Raw genomic sequence first — 12,593 nt, 5'->3', positions numbered from 1 at the left:
GGTTGTAGAGATAAGGGACCGGGTAGGGGCTGACCTTGTCCTGTTTAGTGCACTGGATGCAGGGATAAATCACGGACAGAGACAGACTGCTGTTTATCAGTCTGAACGGAGCTGAGGTGATGAGATACTAGGCAGCAGGACAGTGGACACAGACACAGTGGGGGAAAGCCAGTGAAGGGAGAGAGGACGAGCAGACGGTGGCAGAGTGGATTTTATTTGTCGGGACTCGGGTGAGTTCTCCTACCTCTGCACAAGTGCTGCTGCTGCTGGCTCACTCCTGTCTGTCTGACCCAGCGGTGACTTCACTGCTGTGGGCAGACTCCTGGACTCCAACTTCGGCACACCGCACAGCAGCACATGGTACTATGGAGCTGTATTATGTATGGGAGTTGATCTCCTCAACCCGCCCCTGCCTGCAACCATGACAGCGGATACAGGCTGTCAGTGTGTGACAGCCTGATCCGCTGTCCTATCACATCTGTCACAGTGACAGGGGTGTGCCTTGTATATGGGGTGAAGGCACATCCCTGTCACTGATGCAGATGTCTAGGTGCCGCTTCCCCATTGTTTTTCAATGGGCTTTGCAGCCTCTTTTCTGCCCGTGATTAGCCCCGCCCCCTACTGCTGATTGTTTGCAATTGTTAGCGGGAGGCACAGCTCCCGCAGCCTCCCAGCCTCACAACAGTGTCCCACCTGATACTTTATAGAAAAAAAATACATATAAGATATTTATTACACAGTATATGTGTTATAAATATATTTGTATTTTTGTTACTCAATTATGACAGGTGAAGCACTGCCTCCCCTGCCTCCCCTGACTGCACGTCCCTGGTGCGCACACTCGTCAAGTTGTGTGCGCGCGCACGTGCGCACAGCTTAGAGGGAACACTGGTTGTGAGGCTCCTTGTATGCAGGCATATTGGCAAATGAAAGATGTCAAATGTGTAATTGTATATTGTTTTGTTAGGATTATTGAATATTTATTTTCTGTTTATACCTTAAAAACATAAAGGGTCATTTCCCATTATCCCTGTTAAAACGCCCATTTACATTGTTTTTCCCAATGTTTTGTCATTGTTTTTTATTGGTGGTATCCGATTGGATTACCAGATAAAAGACCCGTTTTGGCCCAAAAACACACAGGTTCAGTGAAACGTGTGTTTTCACCCAAAGCATCCCTGCTTTTTGGGGGATTTTACTTTGCCGGCTTATCGGGGCTAATTGGATATCCCAGTGAGGCTTGTTAAGGACAGGTAGTAGGTGATCCCCCTAAAAAATCTGCAAAAGATTTTATCAATATTTTTGTTTTGAACATTAGGCTATGTTTGTAAGTAAACAAACTTAGTAAAAAAAAAAAAAATGTAATGCTGCTTTCCCACTGCAGACCAGTTTAAAGTACTGGTAATCTTAAATGGTATTTAAAACGGTATTAGCCTTCCCACTGCAGCAGATTACCGTTTTAAATACCATTTAAGTACCATTCCCATTGCAGTGAACAGTGTAAAATGTAGAGTGCCTACCCCCCCTCCCCCAGTGTAAAGAGTGCCTAATCTCCCCCCCCCCCCAGTGTAAAGAGTGCCTAACCCCCCGAACCTGCCCTGTGCCCCCACCTCCCCTCCCCTTGTACTTACCTGCACAGGGATGCAGGGCAGTGGGGAGGCAGCGGGGGTCCATGCAGGGTCCACGCAGGGTACAGGCAGTCCCAGTGCCTGATGAGAACTAGTATTTCTTACTTTGCGCATATGTAATGAGCGCACATGCATAATAATGAGCCACTCATTACATATGCGCATATGTAATGAGCATCTCTTTATTATGCACGTGCACTCATTACACATGCACAAAGTGAGAACTACTAGGTCTCATCAGGCACTGGGACTGCCTGGAGGCTAAATAACGTTTAAGAGGCATTCCCACTGCCTTTTAAACGTTATTTTAACGTGTAGGACTGCTTTAAAAACGGGTTGAAATACCATTTAGCTTTAAACGGTATTTCAACTCTGGCATTTTCCCACTGCAGCCTTAAAACGGTAAATTGCGCTGAAAATCGTCAATTTACCGTTATTAAGCTGCAGTGGGAAAGGGGCATAACTTTGAGACAGGGACGCATGAAAGAGGAGCAAATGTATTTGTATATTTTCTGTGCAGGGTAAAAACTGTCTGTTATTGCATGTAGCCACGTAAGCAGCCCATACACGCTGCTTTGTGGGCGTGCTTTCCGTGCTGTACTAGCACGGATCACATTGCATTGCATTGCATGTGCATCCGTTGTGCATGCAATGCAATGTGATGAAACCTAAGTACAAAAAGTATGTGCTTGCACTTACTTTAACACTGCAATTTAGATTTCAGTTTGAACGCATCCCACCAAACCTGTTAAATTTGCCCCACCTTCAGTGCACCATGGTTTTGCCCATTACCTTGCTTTTTTGCTTTACTTACAAAGAATAATCAAGCCTGTTATTTGTCAAATTGTATCCATAATGGATCTCATAGTGGAACTCAAGTAAATGCCAGGAATTTTAAATATTTCCCTTAAGTTTCCTTCAATATTATTATTATTAGTATCCATATTTTCAACTAATGCAGAAAATGTAATTCTTGTGCATATGATGCGAATCCGCTAATTGGGTTTTTATTCTTTTTTTTTTATTCAGCTGCTCAGGAAAAGGCACATAGGAAATGATATTGTAACAATCGTCTTCCAAGAACCTGGGGCCCTTTCATTTACTCCAAGAACTATTCGATCCCATTTTCAACATGCTTTTATTATTGTTAAAGTTCACAGTCCATGCACTGAAAATGTATGTTACAGGTAAGAAACACTCACACATGAACATATGATTAATATCATTGTTTCTGATTATGAAATGTGTAATAATTGTGGTAGATCTGTCCTCAATGCATAAACAGCGCTAATTTTGAGGGAGATAGAGATGGAATTTATGTCATCCTGGTGGCAACTAAAGACAATTACTGTAGTTTGACCAATAACAACTTTACCATATTATCCTCTTTCCAAAATGTATAGAATAAAGGAAAAAGGTTCACAAAAAGAGAAACAAGGATTTCCCAAAAATTACAAAGCAAAGATGAAAAGAAAAACGATAATGATAAGAATAATCTATATAATAAAATTGATTACTTACAAAGTTTTTCATTGCGTTGGTGTGTGTGTGTGTGCATGTGTGTGCATGCATAGAATGCATCAACCACTAAACCTTAAAAACAAATGTATACATACGCTGTCCCCCTATATTGCAACACTAATAAACATTGCCAAGCTGGAGCAAAGCTTTCAGCTTACAGTCAAAGCACTAGAGGAACATGGGGGATAGAAATTGGTGAGGTGGAAGAGACAGCTAGAAGGGGAATCAGAGGAAGGAAGAGGCAGGCCAGTGGTAATTTAACTAACCCCAGTAGATTTGCCAGACTGGACGAGGCTACTGTGGACAAGGGGCCTGATTCTGATTACATCACTCCCCCACATATCTGCACATGTTTAGCATCTGCGCACGCGCATTTATGCACATTTACAGACACTTGGTGCGAGCGGGCACGGCAAACTACTTTTTCGCCGCCCCGTTCAAACCTAGCAGGGAGCGTAGGGCAGCGGCGAGGGATTGTGCTCATGGGATCGGCCTGCATTTTATTGGCATTCCTATGTAAATGCGCCCATGACACGGATGCCAGGGACGGGCAGTGGATGTCAGCTGCCTGTCAGCTTCTCGCACAGGGCGCTTGCAAATGTAAGACACCAAATCTGTGAGTGCTGTAGAAATCATTCAATGATTTTGCTCCTGCACCCAAGGCTGCGAATGGATGTTTATGCTATATATCCATTCACAGCCGTGCAGGGGGTAACTCGGCAAGTGATGGGGGGGGGGGGGGTGCTGTTGGCAGCTTCACACATGTGAACCAGAATAAGGTCCAATATTTTGGTACTGTGGAGGCCTGAGGATACTGACTACCCTAGCAACCAGTGGACCAGACCTTCAAGCTTAGAGGGGCACCAGAACACTCAGTTAACTAGACAAATAGTAGTGGTAGGGGACTCAATCATCAGGAAGACTGACCATAGCCATATAGTCTGTTGTCTTCTGGGTGCTCAGGTATGGCTTATTGTGGACCGGGTAGACAGGTTACTGGGAGGGACTTGATACACATTGGTACCAATGACCGAGTCAGAGGCAGATGGGGTGTTCTAAAAGATTTCAAGGATCTAGGCTGTAAGTTTAAGGCATGGACATCCCATGTGATATTTTTAGAAATATTACCTATCCCACGCGCAAGACCAGGAATACAGTGGGTGCTTAGGGAGGTAAGCAAGGGGAGAGGATGGTTAGAAGGTTAGAGGAGACTTTGAACTTGGTAATCTCTATGGCATCTCACAGGAAAGCCCTTCCTAAGCTCTGGCTAGTTATCTCATGGAAATGCCTCACTGGGCCCTTCCCAAGCTTTGGCTAGGCATCTCATTAGAATGCCTCACTGTGCCCTTCCCAAGCTTTGGCTAGGCATCTCATTAGAATGCCTTACTTGGTCCTTCCCAAGCTTTGGCTAGCCATCTCATGGGAATGCCTCTCTGGGCCCTCCCCAAGCTTTGCCTTGGCATCTCATGGGAATGCCTCGCTGGGCCCTCCCAGAGCTTTGGCTAGGCATCTCATGGGAATGCCTCACTGGGCCATTCCCAAACTTTGGCTAGGCATCTCATTAGAAAGCCTGACTGTGCCCCTCCCAAGCTTTGGCTAGGCATCTCATGGGAATGCCTCTCTGGGCCCTCTCCAAGCTTTGCCTTGCCATCTCATGAGAATGCCTTGCTGGGCTCTCCCAAAGCTTTGGCTTGGCATCTCATGCGAAAGCCTCACTGGGCCTTCCCAAGCTCTGGCTAGGCATCTCATGAGAATGCCTCACTGGGTCCTCCTCAAGCTTTGGCTAGGTATATAATTAGAATGCCTTACTGAGCCCTTCCCAAGCTTTGGCTAGCCATCTCATGGGACTGGCTCTATGGACCCTCCCCAAGCTTTGGCTTGACATATCATGTGAATGCCTCACTGGGCCATCACCAAGCTTTGGCTAGGCATCTCATGAGAATGCCTTACTGGGACCTTCCCAAGCTTTGGCTAGCCAATTCATGGGAATGTCTCACTTGGCCCTCCCCAAGCTTCAGCTTGGCATTATGGGAATGCATCACTGGGCCATCACCAAGCTTTGGCTAGGCATCTCATGAGAATGCCTTACTGGGACCTTCCCAAGCTTTGGTTAGCCAACTCATGTGAATGCCTCACTGGGCCATCACTAAGCTTTGGCTAGGCATCTCATGAGAATGCCTTACTGGGCCTTTCCCATGCTTTGGTTAGCCAACTCATGGGACTGCCTCACTGGGCTCTCCCCAAGCTTTTGCTAGCCATCTCATGGGAATGGCTCTATGGACCTTCCCCAAGCTTTGGCTTGACATATCATGTGAATGCCTCACTGAGCCATCACCAAGTTTTGGCTAGGCATCTCATGAGAATGCCTTACTCTGGGCCCTTCCCAAGCTTTGGTTAGCCAACTCATGGGACTGCCTCACTGGGCTCCCAAGCTTTGGCTTGGCATCTCATGGGAAAGTTGCACTGGGCCCCCGCAAGCACTGGCTAGGCATCTCATGGGAATGCCTCTATGGACCCTCCCCAAGCTCTGGCTAGGCATCTCATGGGAATGCCACTATGGACCCTCCCCAAGCTTTGGCTAGGCATCTCATGAGGATGTCTTACTGGGTCCTCTAAATAGATATAGATAGAGAGAGAGAGAGAGAGAGAGAGAGAGAAAAAGATAAGAACATTTATTTATTTAACTAAGGGGGAGGGATTCAGAAGGTAGTGTGATTTACTATGGGTATGCACACTCCCGATACCCATGGTATCCAATAAAAAAAATGGTTACATGAATTTCAGAGGTGAATACCCTGCACCGCATAAAGAAAGTAAATTTTAAAAAAAACCTCAATTTTTACACAAAGAAGTCAGCATCTGGAGTCCCAGAGGTGCTGGGAGGCAGAGACTGACTCCTGGCTTGGGGAGGGGGCATCTGGTGTCACACATACACCAGGGTTCACTCACACATTCACACACTCCCATATACTAACACACACACACACACACCATTCTTTGGGGTAATATGTCTCTTATTGTTTTTCTATTAGTAAACCCCTGGATATGGCTATTCACAATATCAAAAGTTGTGAATTCCTATTTTGCTGCGTTTTCCTGTATTTAGATGGTGAAGTGCTCCTTGATTGATGATGGAAACAAGCAGACATATCTATATTCGATTTTAACTACATGAAACAGCATAAGAATAAAAATGACTGGAAAACCTGTGCTTATCGCCTGCAAATATCCTCATATGGAATTTCATCTTTTCTTCTTTTTTCCTCTTTTAGTGTTGCTGTCTCAAGGTCAAAGGATGTTCCACCTTTTGGACCTCCAATTCCCAAAGGAGCAACTTTTCCAAAGTCTGCTGTATTTAGGGATTTTCTTCTTGCCAAAGTAATCAATGCTGAAAATGCAGCACACAAGTCTGAAAAGTTTAAAGCTATGGCCACAAGAACAAGACAAGAATATTTGAAGGATTTGGCAGAAAACTTTGTTTCAACAACTACTGTTGACAGTTCGGTAAAATTGAGTTTCATAACTCTTGGAGCTAAAAAAAAGGAAAAGGTGAAACCAAAACGAGATGCTCATTTTTACAGCATTGGAGCCATAGTATGGAATGTTATAGCACGAGACTTCGGATTGGCTGCTGACATTGAATGTCTTCTTGGAATATCCAATGAGTTTGTGGTACTCGTTGAGAAAGAATCCAAAAATGTTGTTTTTAATTGTTCCTGTAGAGATGTTATTGGTTGGACATCTGGATTAATGACTATGAAAATGTTTTATGAAAGAGGAGAATGCATTCTTCTTTCTTCAGTGGAAAACTGTGTTGAGGATGTCCGAGAGATTGTTCAACGACTAGAAGTGAGTAAATCCTCAGCATTTTTCCTTCAGTGAAAGTTTGTTTTCAGTTTTTAAGGCTACGAGTGAGATACTATATATCATATCCTAGAGAGAGATAAAATGGAGAAAAATAAGTACCAGCCAATCAGCTTCAAAGTGCCATTTTACTTCTGTGCTAGACAAATGACAGAAGCTAATTGTTGCATAGAGCAACTTATACATGTTCTGTCTCTCTCCAAGATTTGTTAACTCTCCCCCTATGGTTTATGTTTTAAGGGTTAAGGGCATCATTATGCACTGTGCATGCTCTGCAACAGACATGTTGGATCTCATGGGTTTAATTATCCAGTTGTGAGGGACTAGATAGTTTGTTACAGGGCATTTTCATGTGGGCAAAGTTCACGGAGCTAAACATGGGCTTCACAGAGTTGATCATAAATGTACATGTTTCCAGACAAATCTTTGGCATCCATAAATGACTGATACAAGTGTGCATTGATAATAATGACAACCATTAAACCAATCATATGGATAGGTAGCAGGATCTGCTACTAGCGCTAGAGCTACTGAGCGTGACTAGACGTTGCACCTGAAAGGGTTAGCATATCCAGTTTGATGAGCAGCAGCAATCAGTGGTGTAACTACAGCACAACAGTCCAAGAGGTAATTGAGAGAAGCAGGCACCCTGGGGGACACAGGCTCTCTGCAAATTTCATGTGGTCTGGCTGACCACATGGAATCTGACAAAAATGGCCTCTGCCTTGATGGAGACAGTGAAGTAATAAAAAAAAACGTGGGAGAAGTTAATCTTTAAAAATATACTTAAAATAAATTCAAAATATGTATTCCTTAGGTTTTAGGCAAATACGTTTTTATGGAGGAAAAAATATATGTGAAATAAGTTCCTAAAGCTTTGGTTTTAATCATGTCCATATCATTTCATCATGCGCTAAATTAAGGATATACATGGGGACTAAAAGTGACCCTGGAAATTGTTTGGAAGTGTCCTCATGTGTGCAGCTCCAAATCAACAACTGGCAGAGCCAGCATAACAAATAGGAGGATTACTACCTCACTATACCTAGAGACATTGGTGACAGGCAAGGCTAAAGCATTGGCCAGTGAGAGTTGAACGCCAGCAGGGGGAGTGGGGACTATGCTGCATTTTGTAATATAGTAGAAATAGACTTCACTCCAGAAAAGCGGGTGTGGCCACTCAAAAGGGGCGTGTCCTTAAGTGCAGTGCACCACACCATATACCCCTTATACACATTATGCACCACAAGAGTAGAATCCCTTATACTCTCTATGACTAGTACCCATTACACATTTTGCCAAGATTCACATTATGCGACACAGAAGGAGCCAAAATTTACACTATGCCACATGTAATGAGCCAAAATTCACATTATGACACACAGGATGATCCAAAATTCACACTATGCTACATGGACTGAACCAAAATTCACATTATGCATCAGAATGAGCCAAATTTCCCTTGCAATGAGCAAAAATTCACATTATGCCACACAGTTTGAGCCAAAAGTAACAAAATTCAGGGACAGAGAGAGTGACAGAAGGGACATAGGGAAAGGAAGAGAGACAGCAGGGACATAGGGACAGAGAGCATGACAGTAAGGACATAGGGAGTGACAGGAGAGACAGGAAGAGTGATAGCAGGGACAGAGAGTGACAGCAGGGACAGAGAGAGTGACACACAGACATTGACACACACAGACACTAACTGCAACACACTGATGATGACACACAAACTCTGATACACGGATGGAGGAACAGCACAACCACCTAGATGGATAGGGGGTGACGGCCAAGACCAGGGGCAAACGCAGGATTTTCAGAAGGGGGTTTCCAGAGAGGGGCGGAGCAAAGCACGAAGATGGACACTTAGGTGACCCAGTATATGCCGAGTCAGTTAAAGTATTATAGATAGACCAAATGTATATAAATAATAATAATAATAATAAACATATATATATATATATACATAACAGCAGTGTAGACCCCTGGGCATAGCAATGTATTGGGGCCCCTACCTATCCTCCAGCGGTAGGGGTGGGGGGTGCTATGAGCGGAAGCTTTGATGTCCCGCGGGTGGTAGGGGGAATTATATCAACCGCTCAGCATGTAGGGCCTGGATCAGTAATTTCCACCGATTACCCCTTTACTGCACAGATGGTGGCAGAAGGGGGCATTGGGCTGAATGAAGGGGTCCTGATACATAACTTCCAGGGTGGTAGAGGATGTTTAAAACGCACAGAAGAGGGGTGTATAGTGGATTGGGCTTATTATTCATAATTTTCTGGTGGGAGGACAGCTTGCTTGACTGCAGATATCTCCAGTTCCCGGAAATAGATTTCTTAGCTTTTAATGGAATTAAAAACTAGAAAATCCCACCTACCAAACGGTACTGGGACTAGGGGATCAGAGTTCAGGAGGCAGAGCAATCTGCCAACGAGTTTATAAAACTACATACCAGGTGTGTGGAGCTGGAGCAGTAACCATCAGCTGGAAGGCTGATATCTCTGGTTCTGGGAAAAGTAGAGACAAGCTACTAGTGTTCTTCAAAGGGGTAGAGTCCCAGCTTTTGGAATATACCCTCAGAAAAACTCTAAGTCAGACAGAACCTGAAATATCTGACTGGGAAGAGCAATTAACAGGCTTGGATGGGGACCACTGTTTTGAAGTCAGATATCTCCGGTTTCCAAGGGCCGATTCTTAAAATTCTTGTGCCAATGGAAAGAGGGGACCCTCAGCTTTCAGTCTAGGGCCCTTAGACTCCTGGGAGGGTTCTGCGTGCGCTACTGGCCAAGACAGCTACGCAGCTTGTGTGAGGGGTGGGGAGATGAGCGGTTTGAAGCCAGACATGGCACACTTCCAGCACTGGCTACATTCAGAAGTAAGTGGAGCCATGTGCTACTTTTGACCTGATGGTCGGCAGGCCTCCTGGGAAACTTCCCAGTAACCATAAATGGTCCATCTGCCACTGCATACTATAAATGAAAGATATGCTTATGCTAAAGTGTCAAAATCAAGAAATCTGTCACAACATTTTTATTACTTTAGATAGGAATACAATTGCACACCAACAATTGGGCCCGGCCTCACTGGAATTGCCATACTTGCAAGTCATGCCTCCTGTTTTCATCATGCATGTGGCATGTCACCATTCCTTCTGCGATGACACTGCACGCAGAAGCAGAGCAGCGGGTGAGAGGGGGCCTGCCAGCTCCTCCCCCCACCACAAGACAGTGGGATATTGCCTTAAAAGCAGGACTCTCCTGAACAAATAGGGATTGTGAGAGTTATATAGACACATAGAAGGATTTCAATGTACTGTTGAATCGGATCTATTAAAATTCTATAGCTTCTTTATGTCATTAATAGTCTTGCTACATTATACTAGAAACAGCATCTTAGGCCTCCTGTCTTCAGATGGACCATCAGTCACTGGGCCTGATTCAGGTTCACTCACTAAGCAGCAGTCATTTGCTGCTTAGGGAGCCAGTTAACACTCCCCTGAATCCATCTGGAACCATGTGAACAGATTCCCTTGCATGCAGCCAAAAGGGAGAAAAATCATTTAATGGTCATCGACCATCAAATGATTAGTCTCCCCATCGGAAATAAAAGTCAGTCTAAACTGACTTTTATTTCCAGCGGAGTCCGCCGAAGAGTGGGTGGGCGCTGACTTTTTGTGATGTCAGCTACCTGCCCCGAGCAGGCATCGACCCACCTGCGTTCCCAGGGGAATACCGAGCAATTTTATGGGGATGCCCATTAACCTGCTTGTTACTCCGGAGTAGAGAAGGAAAATGTAACTTCCACCAATCCACTTCTGCTGAGAATTTTATGATACAGCTCCAGTACACCGGCACTTTTATTCTGGAAACCATTATAGTGAAATAAAAAACCCAATGAGAATGTTGACATTTTTGGAAAGACACCTGTACAACCGCTACCCTCAGCATGCGCCTATTAATAGATTGTCTTTTATTTTTATGACTAGATTGTGACTAAAGGATGTGAAACCAAAGAAATTATCTTAAGACGAAACAATCTGGGTCAGCTTGGCTTTCATGTGAACTTTGAAGGAATTGTTGCTGATGTGGAAGCCTTTGGCTTGGCATGGAAGGCCGGTTTAAGGCAAGGAAGTCGTTTAGTTGAGATTTGTAAAGTGGCAGTGGCAACATTGACTCATGAACAAATGATTGACCTCCTTCGTACTTCAATCACAGTAAAAGCAGTGATCATACAGCCACATGAAGATGGTTCCCCTAGAAGGTATGTCTCCAGGTTGTAAAACTACTAATTCTAAATTACTACTACAGTACTGCAGTATCTCTCTCTTTTCTCCCTCTAGATAGATAGATAGATAGATAGATAGATAGATAGATAGATAGATAAATAGATAGAAAACAGCCAGCAACATCCTCATTTGAAAAAATATTGTGTGGTATTTTTGTTTTGTTTATCTGTTCTCCTATATCCTATAGATTGTAAGCTTGCAGTAAAGCCCTCCTACCTCCATGTCTGTCTCTTGTTACCCAGTTTGTTCTATCACTGTCTACCATTGTAAAGCGCAACGGAATCTGCTGCGCTAGATAAGAAACTGCAAATAAATAAATATACCTGTTGCAGTTGATCGGACACTCAAGGTTTATAATATAGACAATTTTTTGGTTTATAGCAATGTCCAGTTGCCGTGGGTACGATGTGTCACTTCTGGCTGTCTTAGTGAGACACTGGCATGTTACTATGGCAATGTGTTGAAGAGACACTTTGGGGATATTACCCAGACAGCACTGCATCACTTCCACCAGTTAACGATGCAACACTTCCGCCATTTGGATGTGATGCACACTCTGACAATTGTGATTGTGTCACTTCCGCCAAGTTGCCTGAATACCGGATTCTGACTTCCTGTCCGGCACAACACAATGCTGAATTGCTGATTATTATTTGATTCAGGTGAGTGTTACACTTCTGTCCCGGACCCGCCGGGACAGACAGTGTAGACGAGTGCCGGGGGAGACGTTAGCGGCGTCGCACAGCAACGCCCCTGGCTTCCGTCCCCACGGCATCGTCAGCAGGCATCGGGGCATTGCCGGGCAACGTCCCCGAGCGTCTCCGTCGGCGTGCCGGCGCGCTGAGGTCATGCGCCCGGCAGTGCGGCGCACGTCAGCGTCAGCGGGGATTTTGAATAAAGAGCCGGCGTCTGCCCAGGACAGACGCCGGTTATAGCTTTTGCACCTCAGGGTCTCAAGTGTTCCTGGTTCTCGCTTACCCACTGCTCCTGGTTCCTGTGTCCAGTCGTCCTGTGTCCTGTCGTTCATTCCCAGCCATGTCCTCCGTTCTGTCTCTTGTCCTCCTGGTGTCCGTGCGTTGTCCAAGCTGTCCGTACCCTGGTTCCCGCTGCCGTTGTCTCCTCGGAGCACAGATAAGTGGGGTTTATCCCCAGACTGCCCCTTACTTGTATCTTGATTTTTATGAAACACCTCTGTGTATTGTTACACCTGTTTGGTATAGGTTTGTGTTACATCTCTACGTATTGTTACGTTTACCCAGTTTGCTACAGAGCAAGGGTGACCTCGCCTT

The 12,593-nt window shown here is 44.8% G+C and overlaps 1 protein-coding gene across 3 annotated transcripts in view; it reads left to right on the top strand.

Annotated features, from left to right (window-relative positions):
- Positions 1-12,593, top strand: part of SIPA1L2 (signal induced proliferation associated 1 like 2) — a 348,073-nt gene that overhangs the window by 196,889 nt on the left and 138,591 nt on the right. For all 3 annotated transcript variants that reach the window (XM_083176266.1, XM_083176268.1, XM_083176267.1), the window contains exons 8-10: positions 2,658-2,815; positions 6,422-6,998; positions 11,005-11,279. In XM_083176266.1, coding sequence (XP_083032392.1) covers positions 2,658-2,815; positions 6,422-6,998; positions 11,005-11,279 — 1,010 coding nt within the window. The remainder of the gene's footprint in view (positions 1-2,657; positions 2,816-6,421; positions 6,999-11,004; positions 11,280-12,593) is intronic.

Source organism: Crinia signifera, chromosome 3, assembly GCF_055691185.1.
Source record: "Crinia signifera chromosome 3, ASM5569118v1, whole genome shotgun sequence".
Classification (NCBI taxonomy): domain Eukaryota; kingdom Metazoa; phylum Chordata; class Amphibia; order Anura; family Myobatrachidae; genus Crinia; species Crinia signifera.
The sequence above is the reverse complement of the archived record's forward strand: the minus strand, read 5'-3'. Positions and strand labels throughout refer to the sequence as shown.